Raw genomic sequence first — 24,822 nt, forward strand, 5'->3', positions numbered from 1 at the left:
AGTTTTGATAACACTTTTATATACTATATACTATTTCACAAACTTCAATGTCAACTCTTCTGCACTATGACTTTATGTAATTGTGCAGACGACAGTCTATTTTAACTATCTTTCTACGGCTTTTCCTTTTTTTCTTTCTCTATTACAGGAACATTTCTCCAGGTTCTGCACCCAAAAGCTTGGAGTCTTTTTTAGCCTTGTACTCTTCTTCTCTCACATTACAGAGCCCTGTCAACACTGCTACAACTTGTTCCTTCTACTCTATTCACGATGTAACACTTTTTATTTCATAATGGATCTTGACTCATCAATTCCAAGCTCACCCTGATAGAGTCCATTCATTGTTCATCGCGTCTCAGTTCTGCTCTAGGACCTAGACTGGCCAGACACTACTCACAGAGACAGTCTTAGACCTCTTGGCACAATGCTCACAGTTCTGCGTAAGTGGATTCCACTTAACTGTCAATGTGAACTTCCACGGTTTCCCAAGAGGATCTCCCCAGATCGGGCGGCCTCCTTACAATGCGACCATTGTTTTCCCTTGTTGCTTCCACTACTTCCTGGAGCAGTTCCAACTCTAAGTATGCACTGTTCTCCTGCTACACTTAAAACAGATTTTACCATCTTTCGAAGTCCTGCTCAACCTATAAATTCTGCAGTCTTTCCTTTTCTGAATCCTCATTGCTTTTCTCTTCTCAACGTGCAGTTTAGCAATGTATTTCATCTAGTTGTTTTGTCTTCCAATTGTTTCCCTGTTGTAAAGCCCAATATTACAAGCCTATCAGCTTGACAGCAAAGGATGTATTTTATTCCTTAAAACGAACTCTCAAAACAGGTAATATAGGGATTAAATATTATGCTTATGTGCTTATGTAACCTGACTTTTTGCAGGACTAACACTTTATTTTTACTGAAAAATAGATCTTGATAACTGCTTCTGACATCAAATGTAACTTCCATAAGCTTCTTTAAGTCTGCTTTTCCGCATTACATTTTTTTACAATGCCTAAAGGTTACACATTACACTCCTAGTGGCTAATTGTGTATTCCTGAAAATATTTATTTTTAGTTAGCATTCTAAATCTATCAGAAATCATCAAACCTGAATTTAGTATTTAAACCTATTATATCTCACAAATCCTATCCCACTTCTTTGCAAAGATTTGACTGCACAAGTTTTTATTGGTCTCATTGCTGAAATAAAGTAGATTAGCATATATTTATTAGACAATATGAAGTGTCCCCTAGTTAAATTAAATGACATTTACAAAAGTGGATAATGTGAAAAAAAATTAAATTCCTACTTCAACTATTACATTACAAAATTCAGATGAATTAAATGTTATATATATAATATATAGTAAGTATACTTAAGGATGTAGACATATAAATGAGGAAAAATATAATTATACTATACATATAAATAAGGAAAAATATAATTAGTATTTGCTCTAGAGTGAAATCAATATTTTTAAGCATAAGAGGCCACAAGTAAATAATGCTATTGATTCGATTATATTTTAAAGTTTGTAAAAAAAATCCTTTATATCAAAAATACCTTACACAAAGTCAAACGGGAAAATATTTACAGAATATTAAGATCTAAATATTTACAAACAGATTAAGGATTAATAAGATTCATATAATATAAAAACGATTTGCAACTTACTAAGAAAAAAACTTCATGTCCATAATCATCTGTATTTGTATCTATATCTCTATGGTTACACACCACACAATAATGTTTTGATCAATGATGAACCACATAAATGACAGTAACCCCGTAAGATTGTACTACCATATTTTTATTGTGTCTTTTCTAGGTGTAGATACACAAATACCATTGTGTTATGATTGCCTGCAGTATTCTGTACAGTAACAGGCTGTACAGATTTGTAGCCTAGGAACAACAGGCTATACCATGCAGCCTACATACATAGTGGGCTATCTTCTCTCGGTTTGTGTACTGACACTCTATGATGTTCACATAATGACAAAATTGTCTGACGATGCATTTCTCTGAACGTACGGGTTAAGTGACATAGGACTGTATCTATATCCCTATACATCTCCTGCATCTTTTCCAACACTTTATGGACTGATGAAAAGAGATTTACCTCCCAGTGCTATTTGCCACCTGCTGTACGATTTTTATTTATTCAATAAAGATAGAGAAACTTTGTGAAAATGAACTTGCTACTCTGAACTGGAGTAGGTGCAGACCTTCTCGGCACCTAGAATCTGTAGTAAACAGTGTACAGGCGGCATCCAGCTAGACTTTAGGGCCACACATTAGGGCTATGCCCCAGCTGATTTACACCTGCTCTTCACTATTGTGAAACTTATACCTATGTCTATGAGCAGAAGGCCCACCTGTAAGGAGATGTTTATACACAAAAGGTCCTGCAACCAAACCTGTCTCATCGAGGCCACACGTACACAGGGAGAAAAAGCAGAGTCACGGTCCTGGTGTCCTCAACGTCCATCTCTGCCTTCAGCTTTCCTTATACTCTGGGTGACCCATTTCTTCATACATCCAAACAGAATAATAGACAGAGGCAAGAAATGGCAATTCACAAAAGAAGAAATCCAAAAGGTACATACATGTGAAAATATATTCAACTCATTAATCAAACGAATACAAATTACAAAAAAGGTAAGACACTGTTTCATCTGTCAAATTGTCAAAAATTTAAAGCATGGAAATACTCCCTGTCAGTGCCCTGGGGGAAAAGGCACTTTTGTACACTGTAGGGAGTGTAAATTGATACAGGCTTTTTCGCAGGGCATTTTGACAGGGTGTATCAAAAGCCTTAGGTTGTATAGCCTGTTGGCTCTGAAATTCCACTTCCAAAAATTTATCTTAAGGTAATAACAGAATCAGAGGCAAAGATTTAGCCACTGGGATAATTATTGCAGTATCACTTATAGTAGCAAAAAGTTCAAACCTGGATGTCCAAAAGTAGTAGATATGTTAAATTATGACAAACCATGCCATGAAAAAAGTACTATGTTATAGAAAAAAATCTAACAGCATGTGGAAACAGGTGAAAACTGAAGTTGCAATTTTTATTTTTAAAAGAATATACACACACACAGATTAAGAATAAAAGTGTAAATCCTAAAAGAGAAACTAGTTTTTATTATCCACTTGCTTATCGGTGTTGCCCAATAATCAGGAAATGCTAAATCACATCACAGATAAATTAAGGACATTGATTTAAACACTCATAATGATTTATTCTTAAGTTCATTTGATGCAAAGTTCCACTTTTATCACATCTGTCATATCCCATCATTTTACTTGGGTTATTAAGATGGTGCATTACAAATACTGATTAGATGCTTTAAAAATTCCAGTGATTATGTGAAACCATAAACTCTTTAAATGGTTTCATTTAAATAACTTGGTTCACCTATAGGCATATTTTGTACCCTGCCATCTATACAATGGTACTCCAGTCAGAATAAATGAGACACAGTCCATTACAAGAGAATATTTTGTACTTGTTTTCTGTAGCAACTGACATTTCATTCAAGTACTTTCAAATCCCCTAGGAATCTTCATCTGCTGTATGTCAAAATTTTAAGTTCTCTCCTTGTGAACGTTAACACTCCTATATCAACCAGTTGGAAGGGCAAGCATACTTCATACTGATTACTTTATATTAGCCTGTTTAGTCTGAGAAATTTTTTCACAAAGTCATAATTTTCCAAGTTTGCAATATGCAAACAATAACTATCGCTCCGGTTTTTAATGGCCTATTTCTATTTCTCTTGGATATATCACTTGTAACTAGGTTTTATGCTTCCCTTTTGTATATATATTCTTTAACATAATGTTTGACATTGTCTCGAGTGTTCATTAAAAACTTGAATCTGATTATATAACTTTATGTTTATAAACATGCATTTTCTTTTTAAGCAGAAGAAGATTGTTAGTGCAAAACTATGTGACAGTTACTAAGGTGGAAACTTATTTCCTAGCTATTAACTTAGTCCTCAGGGCAAAGATTATACACACACACATATATGTACATATTCATATATATACACATATATGAATATATACACATCCATACACATATATATGAGTATGTACACACATTCATATATATATATACACACACACACCCCTATATGAATATACACAAATATCACATATACACATCAAGGATCAAGGAGAGGAAATCAGAAGTTACCTATGTCCCTGGACTGTCCCGAGAGCAATGCTATAGTTCTGGCTCCAAAGCTAATAACTGTTTTCCATTAGAATCCGGATGTGTAACTCTAGTTTTACAGTTTTATAGAACTATTTTAAGTAAAATATAAATTTTGGATAAGAATGTGTTCATTCCCAAACCTTCTGATGACATGGACTGTCAGTTCCATCAAATATTATCAATTTATACTACACTGATGTAAAATTGGTTATGATTGCAATCAATCTTAGACAGAAACGTATCTTCTTTAGTAAATCTTTTCTATAGCAAACACCAAATTAATTATGTATACAAAGTTGTGAGATGAAAAGTACCTTAAAAAATAAAAGTTTTGAGGGACTCACAGTTACCCACATTCACACTCCAAGGGCCTCTTCACTCCTGATTCTCAGAGGCCAGACGCTTTTCATTTTCCCTCAATCGCCTCTACTCTACCTTCTCCTTGTTGTGCTGCTCCGTCCCTTTCCTTAAGAAGATGCTGAAATGTCTTCCAATATACAAGTATCTCCATCCCTGGATCCCCCAGCCTCACTCTCTCCTTCCTTAGTGGAGCTTCGGAGAGAATAATCTCCACTTGCTGGTGCCACATTTAAGGTTTTGGTTCAACTCTGAACCTACCACAACTTGACTTCCACGCCCACTACACATACATTGTCCTCGCTGGAAGGTTTTTCTCTGAGATGGGGTCTCACTGTGTTGCCCAGGCTGCTCTCTAACCTCTGGGCTCAAGCCATCCTCTCACCTCAGGCTCCCTCCTAGGTGCTGGGACTACAGACACGGGTATTGCTGTACCCAGCAACTTTTGGAAGGTTTTGACTCTGCCAATCACAGTATGTCTCTTTTGTTGTCTTTTGTCAATTAATCTTATGGGGTTTTGTTTTTTTTTTTTTGGCCTCTATAAAAGGTCCTTCTTCGTTTCTTTTAATGGTGCTTCATCTATCCCCTTATGTTAAATATTGGTGAGCTTAGGATTCTAGCTTCACTCCTCTTCTTTTCTGGATCTATTTGCTTTCAGAAAAGGTTTAATTCTGCCCTGTGGCTTTAACTGCAAATAATATAGATCACAGAGTAAATATTTTTACATGAAAGCTAATTGAATTTCTTATATATATGTGTATACGTGTGTGTGTGTGTGTGTACATATATAATTGGCTAATAAATTACTGAAATTTGATGACCCACAGACACCTCAAACACAATCTGCTCTCATGTGAATTACTAACTTTACCATAGACAAAATACTTTAACCTTCAACTTGGATTATACCGTCATTCACCGAGTCTCTTGTGTTGGGGAAGATAGTCTCTTTAAATGTTTCTCTTCTCCCAATTAATCATCAAATCTTGATTCTGCTTAAATGGGTCTCCCTTTCCTTTCTGGTTTTTGATCCAAACTTTTCTATTTTCCCACTTTGATAATTATAATACTACCTAACTGGCCAATTTGCTTCCAAGTTTGACCTCTAAGTCCATTGTTTTCTCATTCAACAAAACCTTCATTTCCAGGTTCAGGTGGTAGGTGAGGCGAGCTCAGAGGTACAACAGTGAACAGGGCCTTGTCCCCGGGGAGGTTGCTCTCGTTAAGGAAAGACAGTTAACATTCCACACTGCTTTCATCAGGGTACTCTGTAAAATGCAAACACGACCATACTATTCCTCTGCATTAAAATCCCTGAGAGCCTCCCCATTACCTGCAGGAAAACGTGCAAATCCCTCAGCATCACCTTGAAGACTCTGCTCTGGGGCTCCTTTTGTGCAGCCTCATGTGTTCCAGGCACCAAGCTCCTTGTGGCTTTTGGAGCATTCCCCAGGGATGTTACACATGCTCCTTCGCTGTTCTGTCTACATCTTGAATTTCTCCACATCCTTGAAGCCTCTGGTCCAATGCCGCTTCCTTCCTTCTTTATGAAACATTCTCTCCTCTCCTGCCCCCAGTCTCTGTCGGCAACAATCAGCTCAGGGCTGACACTGACTCTGCATTTGTGTGTAATAACACTAACCACATTAAAACCTAATTACATGCCTACTTGCCGGTTTGCTGAACCACCCTGTGAGCTTCTAGATGTCAGGGAATACATCTTACTCACTTTTGTTTTTCCAGCACCTGGTACCATATCCAGCATTTATCATTTGTTGAATGAAGACTTAGTTGATATAGTAAACAAGAAATCTATTCAGTAAGTTACACTCGAACTTTATTTCGTTTTCAGGTTCTGTATGACTAAAGTCAAGCCAATAGTCATCCGACATTTTTAGTTGCTCTTTTCTTAAGTGTATATGCATTTATATCCATTTTAACATGCATTCAAATAGGTTTCACATTCAGTTTGTGTACAGTCTATTTATTATGGAAAACGATCTCAAGTCAACTGATAAATATAAGAAAATTTCAATATAGTGAAGTTAGTATTCAAACCATTCGGTAAATAATGTACAAGATAATCATGTATAAAATTGTATGTGTATGTAATGTTAATAAACAGAATTATTATGACTTGAGAAGAATATTCTTTAAATAACACCAAAAAAAAAAAAAAAAACCCAGTTGATTTTCCAACACTTGAATGCCCACAGAATGGCAAATAAACTAAGATTCTATGGCTCTAACACTTATTTTTTCTATTTCAGTGATAATTACATCAATAAACCTGATTCAGCACTCACTGCTATTCAATTCATTAATTAAAACAATTTTACTGCTACCACTGTGATTTTTCAAGGATATCAAAAACACATTCAAAAATCAAAATAGCATACATCATCAGTTTTGATACACTCATAGCATGCTTCACTTTAATTTCAACTCTACAACTAAAAGAACATTTAGAATTGAAACAGAGATGGCCTATATTCTGTATACTTTAACAAAAACACTTAGAACACAAATTCAGTTTAATAGAAATGGCAATTTCCATGTGAAGAGTAGCAAGCTGCCACGCTTTCTGGAAATCCTCTTAGAACAGAAAAATATGAATGTATATAAATACTTAAGCCTGTAATAACAACAGTAGTGAACTTTATAGTTGTTTCAGTTCTAGTTTCATAATACTAAATTTTTTAGAATCTTATTTAAATTGTAACTTTTTTTGAGATGGAGTCTCACTCTGTTGCCCAGGTTGGAGTGCAGTGGCGTGATCTCGGCTCACTGCAACCTCCGCCTCCCGGGTTCAAGCAATTCTCTGCCTCAGCCTCCTGAGTAGCTGGGATTACAGGCATCTGCTACCACGCCAGGCTAATTTTTGTAGTTTTGGTAGAGACGGGGTTTCACCATGTTGGCCAGGCTGGTCTCGAACTCCTGACCATGTGATTCCCCTGCCTTGGCCTCCCAAACTGCTGGGATTACAGGTGTGAGCCACCGTGCCCGGCCAGCTAAATCATAACTTATTATACTAAAAAGTGATTTGTACATACCCATGAAGTCAATCTATTTCATCCTTAAATGAAACATGAAAGCTTTTGCTCAAAGAATGACAAGTCACTATTGAAATTGTAAATGTATATCTATCAAGGCAATGTAATTATTTTTATATATTAGGAACTATTTGACAGCATTTTGCAAAGCAGCACTTTAATTCTGAGCCTGATTTAGTAAGCCCACCGACATATTACTTTTGCTATTTTTGACATTCTAGTGCACATAAAACATAAAATAGAATTTATTACAGGAGATCATGCCAGAACTGACCATTACATGCCAGAAGAGGGTCCACAGTGAAATTCATATTCAAGTTACAGTTTAGTATGTGTAATAGAATCTCATCAAATTAGATTAACACTGAAATGCCATGTGTTTCTTACAGCAACAGAATTCCATTTTACGTCTTTCAATCAACGTCCCAAGTTAGTTCACAAAAGGTTCCTGGATAAAGTTGAAGGAATGGAATTATGCTAGTGAGGAGAAAAAGCACACACCTCTCTTCAAATCATCGTCAGAAAACTAAGATCGTATCCCTTCCTCCAAACAGCCACGAGAGATGTGGCATTTGTGTTGTCCCAGAATGATCGCAAGTACATGACACAGGTGGCTGTTTCTCTCAAACTCTCCTAGAATTTAATCAGCCCTGGAAGTGCTACAAGTCCGTCTATTTCCTCACTCTCTCACCTATCTGCAGTTGCTCAGGAAGAGAAGAAATGGCACTGCCCTCCTTTCCAGAGAACAGAATTCCGCCTGACATGGAAATCAGGATTGCAAAAGAGCTGAAGTTCTCTCTTCAGAGACTGATGGAAACGCTATCACTACAGTCATTTATCAAATTGGTTTAAGGGGTACACCTTTTTCCTATTAGAATACAATAATGCAACTTTTAGACTTTATCTTTCCATACAGAAAGTAGACTTTTAAAATACTATTTCAAAGGACAAGTAAAATTGGTTCCTTGAAAAGTGTTTCAGCTGTGCACAGCAAGTATCTATTACATTTAAAAAGACTGTACTTTAATGTTATACCCTTTTTCATTAGCCAAATTAGTCCATAATACTTCAGTATCATGCCCCATTAATGTGGCATTAGTGGGGTCCTACAACAGGTACATTGCTCAAACTTAGGTGAGAAACGAAGTCTTCTCGGAAGGATTTCTTTTATTGTGTGAACTGAGGAGCATCAGTTAAATTGCCTTTTAATTGACCAGCTGTCTAAGTAACATGCCTTTGAGGGAAACACTACTTTTGACATTTTCTTTGGCCAGGAGGGTAAGGAGCATGCTAAAATCTTTGAAGTCTACAGCCATCAGACTAATTATCAGCACCATTCAATGTACATTCATTTAATTACAGTAAATTAAAAAGGATGTGGGGTTTTGGAGAAAATAAGAGAGTCAATAAATGGCGACAGAAATTCCAGACTACGCCAATGATCACTGCCCTTTCTGGAAGACACCGTTACTTCTCCTCCATCTTGCTCGAACACTTGATGAATGCAGCCCTGGGGTGGGGTGAGGGGGTGAGAAAGGAGGAGTGGGGGAGAGGAGGAGGGGATATCTATTGTGGTAGATAGTCACAATAGGTAGGTAGGCACTTGATATTATTTAACTTAATCTTCATAGCCACATAAAACAGATACAATTTTCCACCTTTTACAAATAATAACAAGGGCACACACTTATTCAGAACCCACCAGATGTCAGGCACTGTTGTAAGCGCCAGGCATACCTGAGCTCATTTAATTCTCAGAACAGCCCCGACCTCACAGGACTATACCCTGTTTACTGTTATCCCTATTTTACAACGTGGAAACCGCGGCACGGAAGGGTGAGCAACTTGCCCAAGGTCTCAAAGCTGGGAGGTGGTAGTGCCCATACGAAACCAGGAGTCCCCCCTCCGGGCATCACATTCGCAAAGACCGTCCTCAATGGAGGCTCTCGGGGTCCGGAGTCACCAGGAGGTGGAAGAGCAGCGCCAACGCCTGCTCGCCTGCCTTACATCAAAGGTCATCTTTCTCCAAGGGGGTAACAGGCTGAGGCGGCGGAAGAAGGAACTAGACTCCAACAGGAGAGCTCGGCCCTTCCAGAACTCAGCACGCAGCTGAAGGAGCAGACAAGGCCTGCAAGAGTTGACAGCTCCCGCTCTAGGTGATTCAGGGGGTAACCCTCGCAAGGGATGAATGAATGAATGTGAACCCTCCCGAATCCAGGTACCTGTGACACCACCACACTGGCTGGATGACAAAGGACAATAGATGCCCGGCTGCTTCTGGGAAGCGATACACACACAAACATTTTATTTATTTACTTACTCACAAAACTAACTTTATTACATGTTTTCCCACTTACATTTCTTTGCTAAATATCTTCACTGTCCTGATGACTTCTGGTTATTTCCTTGATACCAGGAGCAACCCTACCCTTCTTCGGATTTCCTGCACATCTCTTGACACTCTGAGTTACTCTCCGAGGAAACATTTCTAAAGCTTAAAGACTGATGTTTTGGGAAAAAAAGAAACAGAAAAAGACCTTTGTTCCTGACATTTAGATAGACAGGTCTTTGGAACTGAGGTCAGATTACAGTGCTTGCGAAGCTGGGTGGTGGGGTTTCAGTCAGGGGTATTTTAACACCACCAGGCGCGGTGGCTCATGCCTGTAATCCCAGCACTTTGGGAGGCAGAGGTGGGCAGATCACGAGATCAAGAGATTGAGACCATCCTGGACAACATGGTGAAACCCCGTCCCTACTGAAAATACAAAAATTAGCCAGGCATGGTGGCGCGCACCTGTAGTCCCAGCTGCCAACAATAATCCAGAGCACACTGAGAATTCTACCTTTGACTGGGGTATCCCATCACACTGATTTTATAACCTTTCAACCGTTTTTACTCAAACTGCTGTTAGTAGGTGATCCCAAATCACTGTCCCTCCAGAACTTGCCCTGGTGTGTGGCAGAGTCCACTACAACAATGACACCACAACAATCAATGGGTGCCAAGAAAGGCCTTCTCCCATATCCTTCATTTGGAACAAGATTAATATTTGGAATTACATAGGAAACTCAATATACTGTGAAAAAATTTTTTTATCAAAATTCTTTTTAACGTCAGATCCCCATGGCTGGTGAAAAGTTAGTTTTGCCAAAGAATAAACCTTATCACTTGTTTTGAATCTCAGCTAACAGAGAACTGTGTGACACGGTCCAAATGTTCTCTTACTCTTGGGGGATGCTCAGGCCATCAAAATTTCATTAGCCTCACAGCAGTTCTAGCGCCTTCTTAACTTGAACTGTTGGCCTCTTTATCAATAAATAAATGGAATCTAATCCCTTTCAGTGACTAAATTCTTCTTTGAAGTTGTAGCTAGAACATCAGGCACTCTGCTTGCATAATTTTACAATGTTGAATAACATTTTTTTTTTCTAGGAAAAACAGCCTCATTCATAGTTATTTCAAATGAAGAAAACAGTCAAGGAAAGCTCTCATGTTAAACCAGATGAAAACACATCCGCATCTGGTTCTTAAATTAGTTTCCTTTCGGTGAGTTATTTCACCCGTCTCCTTCTCTTTTCAACCTTTAGTGATATAATAGAACTTCCAAGAACACATCTCAAGCTAGTATAAAAATGAATAAAAGAGACAATGGAAATAATTGACGAGTCAAAGGAAAATATAGCCAGAAAATCAATAGCTTTTTAAGTTAGAGCAATTAAAAATGCCTGAAGATAGTAGAATTGAATTATTTTTGTAACTTTATATTAGAATTACTTGAGTAAAAGTAGGAATTAATAGGTAAAAATGTGAGTTAGTTTTGAGACAACTATTTATAAAGGTGTTAGAAGAACCTATGTATGATTGCAAATCTCACTTCTTACTATAACCCAGCTTAAGGGAAAGACACATAATTTTTTAATATCAGGAAAAAAATCCTCAATACTATTGTTTAATTCCACAATTCAAAATTATAAGGTCTGCTAAATACTTCAGAAAATTATGCTTCCCCATATCTTAATGTAATTAATTACATTAAATGAAATCTTGTTCCTTCTAAGTAATCACCAAAATTTCAGAACAAATAAATTAATCTGAAAAGTTCCTATGGACATATGTTTTAAATATATGCAATAGCCAGTATTCATTAAGACAACATAATCTATTTTATTTCCTCTTTTGTTTCTTTCTTTAAACTGCTCTCATTGGGAATTCTTAGACCATCAAAATGTTGTTTAAAATTACAACCACAACCAAACCTTTGGAAAAAGAGTAAACACAAGGTTAAGTCATCATGTTGCCCAACTCAACAAACATTGCTTTTGACACTTTATACTCTTAACTTGGCTGACCTGTTTACTCTTAACAAATGCTGCCAAATGTTCTGAATTTCAAGGCAAGGCCCTTGACACTCTCCCTGTCTCTCTTCATTCTGCTTCCTAGCCACTACTTGGAGAAATTAAAGAGTGCAACTTTTCTTGCCTTTACATCACTCTAAGAACAAGGTCTAGAAGATTCTTGGCGAAACAATTTCCTCCTCTAGTTAATATTAATCCACGGAAATGGCGAGGGCAGTGGTATGAGAAACTCACAAGTCTTCCTTCCCTTCTCCCTAACATTTGGATATTATATATTGTTAACTAAAGGTTACAAAGTTTATATTTTCTGAAAAGAAAAAAAATTATATGTGTTTGGGAATTCACCATGAGATCCTTTTAGCAGTAATTTGAAACATAATAAAATTAATTTATATTTTACCAATACAGATACCATAACAAGATACCTTTGTCATTAGAGAGAAAGGAAGAGATGCCATAGAAGTTTTGGGTGGAAAGGGCAAACTGACCCAATGTTAAAACATAGTTGATAGCTATGGATATGGATGATCTATGATGCAGATAATCGGAACTGATCACATTATCCTGCTGCGTTCCAGTCTTCTAAAACATCACAAATTTTATTGTGTATTTTAAGAAAATTAAATGCTGGGTGCTACCTTTGAATATGACCATTATACCTCCCATTGCTCAAGGAGTATTATGTGAAGTACAGCTGGACAGGAAGCAATATTGATTCCAAACCATATGTATTTAAGGTTAGTGACTTCTGAATCCACTATGAAAATGGATATAAACACAGGATTTACTGAGGTGAATGGATTAGCTGAGCAAAATGTTGGCATCCTGATTCTAAGGCTCATTTTGTCAAAATAACTGTCCTTGTTTCTTCTTTTGAGTTGGAATAAAGCCAGCCTCCACCAAGAACTGAAACTACCAAAATGAAGATATTGAGTCTATAGTTATTATTTGATCTTGACTTTGGTTTAATGCAGTGAGATATTCTACATAAGATAAAAAATTGATAGCATTGGTTTAAATTAGACCTTTTTTCATGAATAGAAAGAAAATAACTAATAAGCATTAGGTGCTACTTCACACTGTGACTTAGCTGAAACTGAAAGCTAACAATAGATCCACCTTTCTATTCCAAAGCAAAGCTGACAAAGTCACCCAATAAATAATAAAACTGAAATATCATTGATAAAACAACCATTTTTCTTTTCAAATGTCATGCAGTTCTTCCATTTTAATTTTCCCTTTGCTTTTTGATGCATAGGATATGCACAGCATTAATAACTAGACTGAAATAGCTAGTGCACTGTTCATATTAAAAGCTGAAGGAGAATTTTTTGTCTGGTGCATGGCTGCTGATGCCCAATTCTTCCTAGAAGCAGCACTGACTAAAAATTAAGTTTTCTTTAAAATTTATTATTGCATATAAATTAACTTTTTATAAATTATCCTGCATTGGCAATAGGAAAAAAAGTCCCAATAATTTATAAAGACATTTTTTTCTTACAATAGACAAAAAGCTGCTATTTGGATATCCTAAAATCCAATTTTTGTGTGTGGATTTAATTGCACAGTAATCCAGTCCCCAGAGAACATCAAAGGCCACACTCGCGCTCTTTACCAAGATTTCAATTGCTGTCATCAACTAGTAAGTTTAAAACATGATCAAATTTGTTCTTCGATCACTAGAGCCCTGTTAATAAACTATTCTGCATGCTCACTCATCCATTCTAAGGTTCTGCAACTTCCTTGAGATATCTTCAAGAGGAATCTACAAAGACATCTTTGACTGCAAGACGGCTCTGGGGTAAACTTTATCAACATGTGCTTTGCCAATTCACGGAAGACAACAGGTGATATGGTCCAAGAGAAGTCAAAGCTATTTTTTTTTTCTGTAGATGAGTAAACAGTTTTCAAAACTGTAGCCAAAACATCATAGGCTGCTTGCCTAATTTAACAATCTGATGTCAAATATTGATTTTTTTTTCCAGGAAAAAATGCATTATTCAAGGACATTTCTTGAGTTCTACTACATTAAAGCAAAAAGAAATGGACAAGAAAGAGAGAGAAAGAAGGATGGGAGGGAGGAGGAGAGAAAGAAGAACATCCACCCTCCCCCCGGAGTCAACCAAAACAGAGAGAAGCACTGAATGCCAACATTATAAAGCAAAAAAGGAAACTTACCATTCTCACTGTCCGACTTGTTTTCGTGCTCCGTATCTGTCAGGGTGAGGGCTGAGTTGGACCGACTTGACAGGCAGGAGCTGCGGCCTGATTTGACCCCCCTGCCCCAAAGTCTCATGGCATGCTCTGGGGACATCACTGCTTCATTTTCAGTATCAGCATCTGACCCTGCACTGATAGAGTAACCTCTGTGGGGAAGCCCCATTTCCGCACAAAATGCCAGTCCTCTTCGAGTTGCTGGTTCACAAACTCCTAACTGCCTTAGGGTAAAATTCTGTCCTAATTAGGGGGAAAAAGAGATAACAGCTAGTGAGTATATGTTCAGTGTTAGTTTCTTTTCTTTTTTTTTTTTTAAGAATGTCTTTCAGAAATAAACACTCAAACATTTAGGCTTTTCAGGGATCAGCACCAGGCATTTACAGTAGCGTCACATGGCATGGGATCAAGTGGGTGCAATTATGGGAGGAGGGCGGGGCCCCAACTTAGAGCTCCTTTGTCAACTTTTTAAGCCCATAAGTACCTCCAGAGAGATGGGCAAGTAAAGTGGCCCCAACCATGAGAACTCAAGCCAGAGAAAGGATTATTGCACTGATAGAATTCTGTTTAGTACACTTGTGAGGCAATAGAAATTGTCCGAATTATTTTCCGTGTCCTGGCTCGAGTCCCAAACCATAAAATTTTCCCACCCAGATGTCACTCCTTTGGAAGAGAAAAGTTTCCCCTCAAGAAAAAGTTACTCCAACAGTAGAAACAGGAGCTTGGTCATTCTTCTTATATTTTCCAACCTTGACTTAGCAATAAATGTAACACATAGTATTTTGTATGTATGTATGTATGTATGTATGTATGTGTGTGGGGGGGGCCTGTGTATACACATTAAATTTTGGAGTATAACATCTAAAAAAATTGCTGCATATTTTGTACATTTTTGACTTTCTAGGCTTTCTGCTTTACTACACACCTGAAAACATCTGTATTGATCAGAGTAAACCAATCTTTGCAAATAAAGTGCACTCTAAAAATAAAGTGGGAGTATTACGTATTTAAAAATTAATGATAAAATCAAGTTCCCTGAAAAATAAATGGCTGTGAACTCTGCAGGCCTTTACTAATAAATTGAGCATAATAAAACTCATGACACTGCAATAACTTAAAGCAAAAGTGTTTAAATTAGGTGACACTTTCAAATGACTGCTGTTATTAATGACTTTTCCAATCCTGTATTTATTCTGGAAATTTCGCATGTCTTATACTACTATGGATGAGAAGAGTGAGAAAAATGTGTGCTTGTCCTGCATACTTAAAGCTTTTCTATTTCTTGTCTCTGGTTGACATGGTAGAGTGTGAGATTTAGGCGCCAATCAGAATCAAAATATAGGTAAATAATAATAACATACAAAGACTGATTTAAATGCTACTATCTCATAACCAAACCTTTTAAGAATATTAAACATTTATATTACTCATAGTTTTGATTTCCCTACTTCTACCTCTTAAATCTGTGAACATTTTAATGCTAACAGGCTGACATGAGAAACATACATTATATTTTTTGAAAGAGGGTTTTATAAATTATTTGTGATAAAATGATAACACGTGGAATCTTCTCAGAAATAAATCAAACCTAATGGACAATGTAGTAAATATTGGGTTGTAAAGATATTAGCACCCTCCAGGCCGCCGCCCATTGTAACTAGTGTGGTTAATTGCTTTATTGCTGTGGTCATATCAGAAGTTGGAATCGGCTTTATCTCGGTCAGACTTCCAAATGGATTCTGACAATGACACTCATACATAATGAAAATCGGTGGCTACAATTAGCTGCAAATCAAAGTGTGCTTATCACAGAGATGTGAACAAGTATCTGAACCAAAAAGTATGTCAAAAGAAGTAAAAGAAGAGAAAAAAAGGAAAAAGGGCCTGCGCGTTGAACAGTGAGAAAGTGGGCCAGCTCACTGAGACGAGACACAGTATCGTCAGTATGTTAAAATCATGACTGCAGATTGTACTTATGCAAGTAAATCTGAACAAGGTCAGTGTCCACATGAGCAGCTAATGCAGTTGTGTGGAAAAGCTTACCCACTGCTACTTACATGTCACTTGTAACATATGGGGAGGACCCTAAAACATCTAGATACTGCCATCAAACATGCTGATTTTTCAAAATAAGGATGCAAAATAATTTTTAAACAGGGAAAAATAAGTAAGATCCTTTGCTTTTTGCCTCTATTTTGATGGGTGCCCACATTCAGAAATGAAAAGAGCAATAAAAGGACAGTAACAACTCCCTTTCTAATCTCTACAATGTGGCTTGAAACAATTTCCAAGTGACTGGCTTTTCACACTATTGCCGTCTTGATGCAAAAAATCTATAAGGTGAAGGAAGCAGAAAACAGGAATCTTTATTTGTTACCCAGGTATGCAGACACAGTTCACTTTGCAACTAAAAACACATCATCCCTATGAATTGCTACATATATCCCAAACTCCATAAATACCTGACCCTCTGAAGTCAATGTCTTTCAATGATTCAAAATTCTCCAGGGCTGCTTCTGAAATGAAGCTACAACGCAAGCACCACAGCAGGACTCCCTGTTAGAGTTCCTTGCTGAATGATAAAGTTTGTTTTAGTATCCCCCAGGAAAGAAAACTAAACTTGGCCTCAGATGGACCCAGGTGGAAGCCACTCACTAGCACTGTTTAAGTCACTTTACACCGTATTTTGTCATCTTTCAGGGCTGTCCTGACTTGGTTTAGGAGATGGTTTATGTAAATGTGACTCACACAAAAAAAGGGCTAAATGAAAAACATCACTTAAAACATAAATACCTTGACAAACATAATTAATAATCACAGAGAAGTGTACAGCTTGAGAGTAGGGAGAGGACCATTTTCAACTCATTTTCAAATAGGGACACCACCACCAAAGCTGAGTTCTACTTAAGTAATTGCCTTTATTCAAAAATATCCCTACTCCAGACCTCCCTCAGGGCTTCAAGTTCTTTTGTTGTCAATGCTCCTCAAAGGTTAAGAAATTTTATTTTTAGGATCCCTTATTTTAATGCAAACACTCCTGGAAAGATCTCATCTTAAACTAGAATAAATTAGTCTATTCGATTATTTCTTGCAATCTAGTAGTGTTTAGCAAGCTAGGCTATGCTTACGGAAAACATCTGCAGCTTTGACCAGTGCAGGGAAGATGGAGAGAAGAGAGCTCCCTGACTGGGAGAAGGGGTGTGGAGGAGGGCAGGAGGGCTGGGCTGGGCTGGGCTTGTAGTGGGGAGGGTTTTATGGCAGTGCAGAGAAGTGGGAAGAGGCAGGACAAGGCAGCTGAGATGTCCCTGGGATCAGGCTGAACACTGGACAATCCTGCACGAAGTCAGCTTTGGTTCCAAGGAACAATACTTTATTCCCATTTTCCACGTTTTCCTGAGATTGGAAAAGCCGTGTTCTTTGCAGTAGTTCTAACATTGCTTTAATTTCTTTCTTTGCCTTTTACAGTCTTTATATTAATTCTGCTTGGCCAAAACTGGCAGAATAAGTATTTCTCTCCTGCACGTTGAATTTTGGGAACCTTGATCAGCACAGCCAACAAGAGTTTTCCATTACAATTTGAAACAGGACCAAAACAATAAATTGTAGCAAGAACAAAGTATACCTGAGGATGGAATTCACTGTGATTAAAAGGCAAGCTTAGCTTGGATTATATTCGGCATTTTTGTTTTATGGCACGGCATAAATGTGAAAATCTAGAGAAGGAAAACTGAATAAACACAACCTAGGTGGGTTGCATCATTTTTTCTTAGGTTGAGATTTTTAAAAATGAGTGAGGGTATTTGACAAAGTAGAAAGGATGGTATAAGGACAGACACTTCAAATGAGGTTGGCACATGGCACAGCCCCCCCTTTAATAAACAAAGGGGATTGGGAAAATGGGTTAGCTATTCGTTCTTTTTTTCACAGTGGCTATAACCTAGTCGGAGCAGTGAGGGATTTTTCAAAGCCGCAATCAGAGTGATGTTCACCAATAGTCAACACATCTACTATCTCTTGGATGAGAAGAAGATTCTACCCGAGGGACTAGTCTCGGAGGCACGTAGGATGACGAAAGCACCCCACGGGGAGGGCATTCTCTCCTCACTAATGTCTGGATTTCTCTAATGTCTAGATTTGACTTTCTCTCCTTCTCTCTCGGTCTCTTGCTTATTTGCTCCTTTAAAAAAATAAACAGTTTTATTGAAACATAACTCACACACCCCAAAATGCACCCATTTAAAGTGTACACTTCGATGGTTTTCAGTATATTCACAGAGTTCTGCAACTATGAGCACAGTCAAGTGTAGAACATTTTTGTCACCCCAAAAAGACACCTCATACCAATTATCAGCTACCTTCTATTTTCCCCTCACCCTCCCACCCCCAGCCTTAGGCAACCACTCATCTACTTCCCATCATGGACATTTCAAATAAAGAAGATCCACAGTATGTGGTCTTGTGTGACTGACTTCTTTCACTTAGAATAACGTTTTCAAAGCTCTTCCATGTCATAGCATGCATCCGTACTCCATTCCTTTTTATGGCTGAATAATACTCCACTGTATGGACACACCATCGTTTATCCATTCATCAGTTAATGGACATCCGAGTTATCTCTATTTTTTTGACTATTATGAGAATGCTTCTAGGAACATTCCTGTACAAGTTTTCATGTGTACATATGTCTCATTTCTCTTGAGCATATCCCTAGCAGAGGAACTGCTGAGGCATATGGTAACTCTGTGTTTCACCTTTTGAGGAACTGCCGGACCGTTTTCCACACTGACTCGACCGTTCTATATTCCCACTAGCAGTGTATGAGGGTTTTAACTCTGCGCATCCTCGTGAAGACTTGCTATCATCTGTTGCCTCTCTTTTATACCACACTTTACGTGGGACTTGGAGTTTGCAATGACGGCTTATGATATAGGTCATTGGTACTGGAAGTTAGAGGGCAAACAAGAATCATCTCCTGAAAAGCAGCTGATTCTGGGAGTCTGCTATATAAATGTATTATTATTTTATTCTATCATTTTTTCTTTGCCTTCTCTTATTCTGCTTTTATTCCATGTAAAATAATTTTCTATTAAAATCAGAAATATTATTTAGCATAGAAAATTTACTTTTGGAGTTACATCCCATAGAAATAAAATCACCTCATCTTAAATATACAGAATGTTTATTTAAACAAGTTGTTTACTACAGCATTGTTGCAAAATTTTAAATAACCCAAATGTTTGCCAGAAAGAGAATGGCTGGAAAAGTTGCATGCCCACGCTGTGGAACACTGTGGTTAGCATGAAGAATGAGCTGAACCCATGTCTTCGGATCTGCACGGAAGCTCATTTGTGTATTTTAAGAAAAAAAAAATGCAAGTCGTAGAATTGTGTATAAACTATAATCCTACTTTTGGAAATTAAGGAAGAGGACCCACAGGTTATATTGAGTCTGAATAAGGGTGAGGAAGGAGATATATAACTGTTATAATGGGTCATTTAGAAAGGGTTGTAAATGAAGGAAATTAGTAATTTTCTATTTTATAGTTTTGAATTTTTACTTTTCATCCTTATTATTTCAATTATTTAAAAACATAATAAAGAAAAAATTAAAGTCTATCATCTTTCTAAAAAACAAATATATTTTCTTGATTTGCTGTTTAATAGCTTCTATTCAATAATTAGAAATTTAATTTATTGCCTCTTCTAGGGGAAGCTCAGTTTTAAGAATCCTTCCTCGTTTATTGTAAAGAAATGAAACTTCATGAGATACAAGGGAGCGTTTTCTCCTCCATTTCAATCCTTCCCTTTTCTTTATCATATATGGATTGTTTTAAAGGAGAATAACCATTCATTTCTCCTACAGTAACCTCAAAATTGAATATGGGAAAAAATGGATGAATAAATATAAATTTAATGCACATAAATAAAACAATCTGCAGCTGTCTTTAATTATTTTCCTTGGTTGTTGTGAGCTTGAATGGAACTATTTATTCTCAGGCATGGAGTGACTTTCCTTCATCAGTCAAGCAGAACGTAAAACTACAAATTGGGAGAGCATTTCTTATTAGGTGCTCATTGAATCAGCGGCACCACCATGTCATCCAGAATTCTCTCTTTTGCTGTATTTGCAAAATGGTAAGACGCTTCCACAACAAAAGAAGTATATGTGATTTTATTTCCAAATGCATATTTTATGGGACACTCCAAACTCTTTAACCTTGTATATTAAATGTGTCACCATTTGAACAAAATACCCATTCTTGAACATGCAATAGAAATTTCAGTGAGGGTACAAATCTTTATTCACAAGGCCCTACAAAACACTGGTTTAAGAAATTAACTTCGGCCGGGCGCGGTGGCTCAAGCTTGTAATCCCAGCACTTTGGGAGGCCAAGACGGGCGGATCACGAGGTCAGGAGATCGAGACCATCCTGGCTAACACGGTGAAACCCCGTCTCTACTAAAAAAATACAAAAAACTAGCCGGGCGAGGTGGCGGGCGCCTGTAGTCCCAGCTACTCGGGAGGCTGAGGCAGGAGAATGGCGTAAACCCGGGAGGCAGAGCTTGCAGTGGCCGGAGATCCGCCCACTGCCCGCCAGCCTGGGCGGCAGAGCGAGACTCCGTCTCAAAAAAAAAAAAAAAAATTAACTTCAAGTTCCACTAAATACCTTAAGGTCCCCACCCCATTTAAACTACTTACTTGATTTATCTATTAATGTGTTGTTAATACCCAAAACCACATATTGACACCCATGAATTTCCAGAGGACGCTGAAAATGCCCACCGGACACCACACTCATCATCTAACTGATTACTCAGAACACAAGTCTAATGGAAGCCACTGCAGGATATCCCCTCAGCAATCATCACAAATGCAGCTTTCAATGGAAATTGCAGGCTGGGCACTAAGCTGAACGTGAGGAGGTGGGTGAGAAAGGGAAACCCTAGGTATATTTGCAAGCCGAGAAGCCAGGACTAGAATGAATAACCCTAGAAAAGATGCATTTTCTTCAAGATAAAATTTGTGAGGCCTCCAGGGGAGGACGAACATATGGATATTGAACGGAAGGTTTAGTGGCCCAAATAAGAAAAATGAGGTTGTGAGTTGGCTGACGTATAAAGGAAGAGCATGTCTAAGGCCTGGAAATGAAGGACTTAATGGGGTAACCATAAACTAATTTCAGCAACCATCTGTAATTAAGAAATAACCTTAAAATAGTTCTGTTTTTTTAATCAAAAAAATTCTGAAAATAAAATTGCTTCTTATTTTTACTTAGAAATGACTTCTTTAGAACAATCCAAGGCCTGGCAATGATAATACGCCTGCAATGTATCTGCTGATATCTGATAGTTGAACTGCAGTAGGTATTGGTATAAATACGCCTATGGTTTGGCATAAAGCGGCAGGTGTTTAATAATTGCGACTGAAGCGGCACCGCGGTGAGTCACACTGTGGATCCAAAATGGGCAACGTGGCAAGGAAGCAGATACAAGTTGAGCAGTAAGCTGGGGCTCAAGACATCAGACCAATGAAGGCCGAGGCAGGGGGAAAGGATTACCCCCACTGCGTCCTGAGGAGGGCTGTAAGCTACATCTATCTACTCACACCTTCTGGTAGGTAATCCACAAAGCAGGTTGGCCACCGAGCCTGAAAGAAGCCCTTGCGTACTTAACAGCCAAAATTAGTTAACAATCAGTTAGGCAGGGGAGCTAAAAGAGGGAGCTAAGAGGAAAACCATTAACATGAAACAATGATAAACTAGAGCTATTTAACTTGTGTCTTTAAGTACAGAAATGTAAGGTTGAGTAAACATGACCATCTAAATCCTTTAATCCTGCCGCTGACATTTATAGTGACTGAGAAGGATTAATCATTTTGATCTCCAAATGAATCATTTTAAGCAGTTAATATTTAAAAGTAATAAACTTTGGAGTTGCAGTAATTAGCCCAGTAGATCTGATTAATGCTTCAGGTTTTTGTCTCTTTTCATAAAACCTAATTCTCACAAAAATGAGCTTTCTCAGCACCAGCATTTCAGAAAATATGAAAAGGGGTTTCAGATTCCTTTCGTTTTTGTCTGATGACAGAGGTGAGGGGGAACACTGGGGAAATGAAAAGTTTGGGGTCTAACTGGAAATTCATAGCAGCATTAAGTGCTGAATGGTGGGACCATATGGTCATATTTCTTTTGAAGTCTCGGATCAGTTCCCATTATTCACTATAATGGCATCCAAGACTAAACTAAATCTCAGTCTTTAAAATTAAAAGCATTTTCCTCTTGGCTCTCAAATCTTCCTCTTTCACAATTTCCAACATGTCTGAATGGTTAATAGATTTTCATAATGCAAAAAAATACAAATAAATAAAAATAAGAAGAGTAAGAAAAATAATTTATTCCATTTCACATCCAAAGCAGGATAAAATGGTTCAGAGACATTATTATTTTAATCAAAGGAGTTATTGACACTATTTTTACATCTGTCCAATGCTACCAGTGACATTCTAAAATTATATTTACAACCTTCATGTTATATATTTAAGAAATATGATTTCAATTCTTTTGACCTAGCCGGAACATTCAATGTATAGAAACATTTAAAAACTACTTATCATTTTAGTAATATTCTAATAAAACTGCCCCCCCCCCCACCAAAAGTAGTCTATATGTAAGAGCTTAAAACGGGCTCTTTTTTATTTGGCAATTGATGAAAATATTTGAAGACCTGGTCCCATCTATGACACAAACTCTTTATTCTCTCAGTACAGTCCTGGATATGTTGTATATGCTATTATCTTAATGGGCAAAATGCCTTTATCCAGCAAAACATTCTAGTACAATGACAGCAGAGGTTGTTTTTGAAAGATTGTGGTTATGGTTCAGTAGAGACAGTGCAACTCTGCTCCTGGCACCAAATCAAGTTTCACCCCTGTGGAAGCCGGGAAAATACAAACCCAAAACTTCCCATGTTCAACTACAGTTGTTTGAACATGCTGATTTTTGTTTTTGTTGTATTTATTACTATTTAGGTAAATTTCATAGGCAGTGAAATACACAGATCTAAAGTGGATACTTCCATGAGTTTTAACAAATGTACCCACCATGACCCCAAGCAAGATAAGGCACTTCTCCATCACTCCCACAAAGCTCTCCCGCACCCAGTCAATCCCCACCAAACAGGCAACCACCGTCCTGATTTCTTCTACAGAAGACTAGTTTTGTACGTTCTTGAACTTTATGTAAACAGAGTCCTACAGGATGTACTCGGGATCCTTTTGCTCAGTGGATCTTTGAGATTCTTCCACATTGTTGCAAGTATCTGTAGATCACTCTTTTGGGTTGCCAACTCATATTCTATTGCATTAACATACAACTGTTACATCCATTCTCTTGGTGATTCCAATATGGGCCTATTATGAATAGAGCTGCTATGAACGTTAAGATTTTATTTACTTTGGGTAAATACTAAGGAGATGAATTGCTGGGTCTAGGGGGAGATGTTATTTTTTAACTTTAGATAAGAAATTGCCCAACAGTTTCCAAAGCAGTTGTGTCATTTTACACATGAAAGTTGCAGCTGTTCCACATCCTCAATATTTGTTGCTATGGGTCTTTTTAATTTTAGCCATTCTAGAAGACGAGTGGCAGTATTTCATTGTGGTTTTAATTTTCATTTCTCTGATGGCTAATGGTGTGCAGCATTTTTTCCACAGGCTTATTCATCACTTGTGTCTCTTTTCTGTGATGTTTCTATTAAAAGTTTTTTGCCCATTTAAAAATTTGGTTATTTATCTTTTGTTATTGATTTGTAGAAGCTCTTTATATATTCTAGAGACAAGTCTCTGTGATAGATGATAGATAATTTTCTCCCAGATTGTGGCTTTGCTTTTCATTTTCTTAAAGGTAATGTCTGATAAGCTAAATATTTTAGTTTTGATGAAGTCCAATTTATCAATTTTTTTCTTTTATATTTATTCCTCTTGTGACCTTGCTAAGATATCTTTGTCTACCTCATGTTTGTGAAGATGTTTAAGAACATATGTAGCTTTTTACTGTGGTTTTCTAATAGAAATTAGAAAGATAAAAGAGTAGAGTAGAAAAATGATTGAAATTAGATTCTAGTTTTCTTCTGGACCTAACTCACCAGCTGTTGTCTGAGTGAACATTTTAACAAGTTTGAGTCTCTGTATTCCTCATGTATACAATGGACTCAGAGGCTCTCGAAGATCTCCCAACCATGTCAGTTTATACAGAGGCAGAAATGGAACATGAAAAAAAAAAAATAGCTAAGAATAATAGCATCAAGAGTCCAAGGAGAAAAATGGAAAAGAAAAAGTTAAAATTTCCTTTAGCATTGGGAACTTTTGGTTTACATTTCATCCCTAAAATAAATCAAAAGCACAATGCTATGTTCTGATCTGGCTCCTCCCTTAAACACTGTATCAGGAGTTCATCCTGAATTGAAAACCAAGCCATCAGGGCAGCAGTGACATTAACAAGCCAGATCTGGCTATCCGGAAAGGTGCTTTTCTTCTCCAACCCCCAAAGTGTAGAACCAACCTGCTGCAGTTCCGAAGCAGGAATTATTTTTGGCCTTTGACCTTTTGACTGAAAATTGGAA

The 24,822-nt window shown here is 37.4% G+C and overlaps 1 protein-coding gene across 9 annotated transcripts in view; it reads right to left on the bottom strand.

Moving 5' to 3' along the window:
- TENM3 (teneurin transmembrane protein 3) overlaps positions 1 to 24,822 on the bottom strand; it is a 1,346,134-nt gene that overhangs the window by 433,119 nt on the left and 888,193 nt on the right. For 8 of the 9 annotated variants that reach the window (XM_009207910.4, XM_009207907.4, XM_009207902.4 and 5 more), the window contains one exon: positions 14,168 to 14,446. The exons of the other annotated variant lie outside the window; for it this stretch is intronic. In XM_009207910.4, the coding sequence (XP_009206174.2) occupies positions 14,168 to 14,446 (279 nt within the window). The remainder of the gene's footprint in view (positions 1 to 14,167; positions 14,447 to 24,822) is intronic. 9 annotated transcript variants of the gene reach the window in all.

Source organism: Papio anubis, chromosome 3 (assembly GCF_008728515.1).
Source record: "Papio anubis isolate 15944 chromosome 3, Panubis1.0, whole genome shotgun sequence".
NCBI lineage: Eukaryota > Metazoa > Chordata > Mammalia > Primates > Cercopithecidae > Papio > Papio anubis.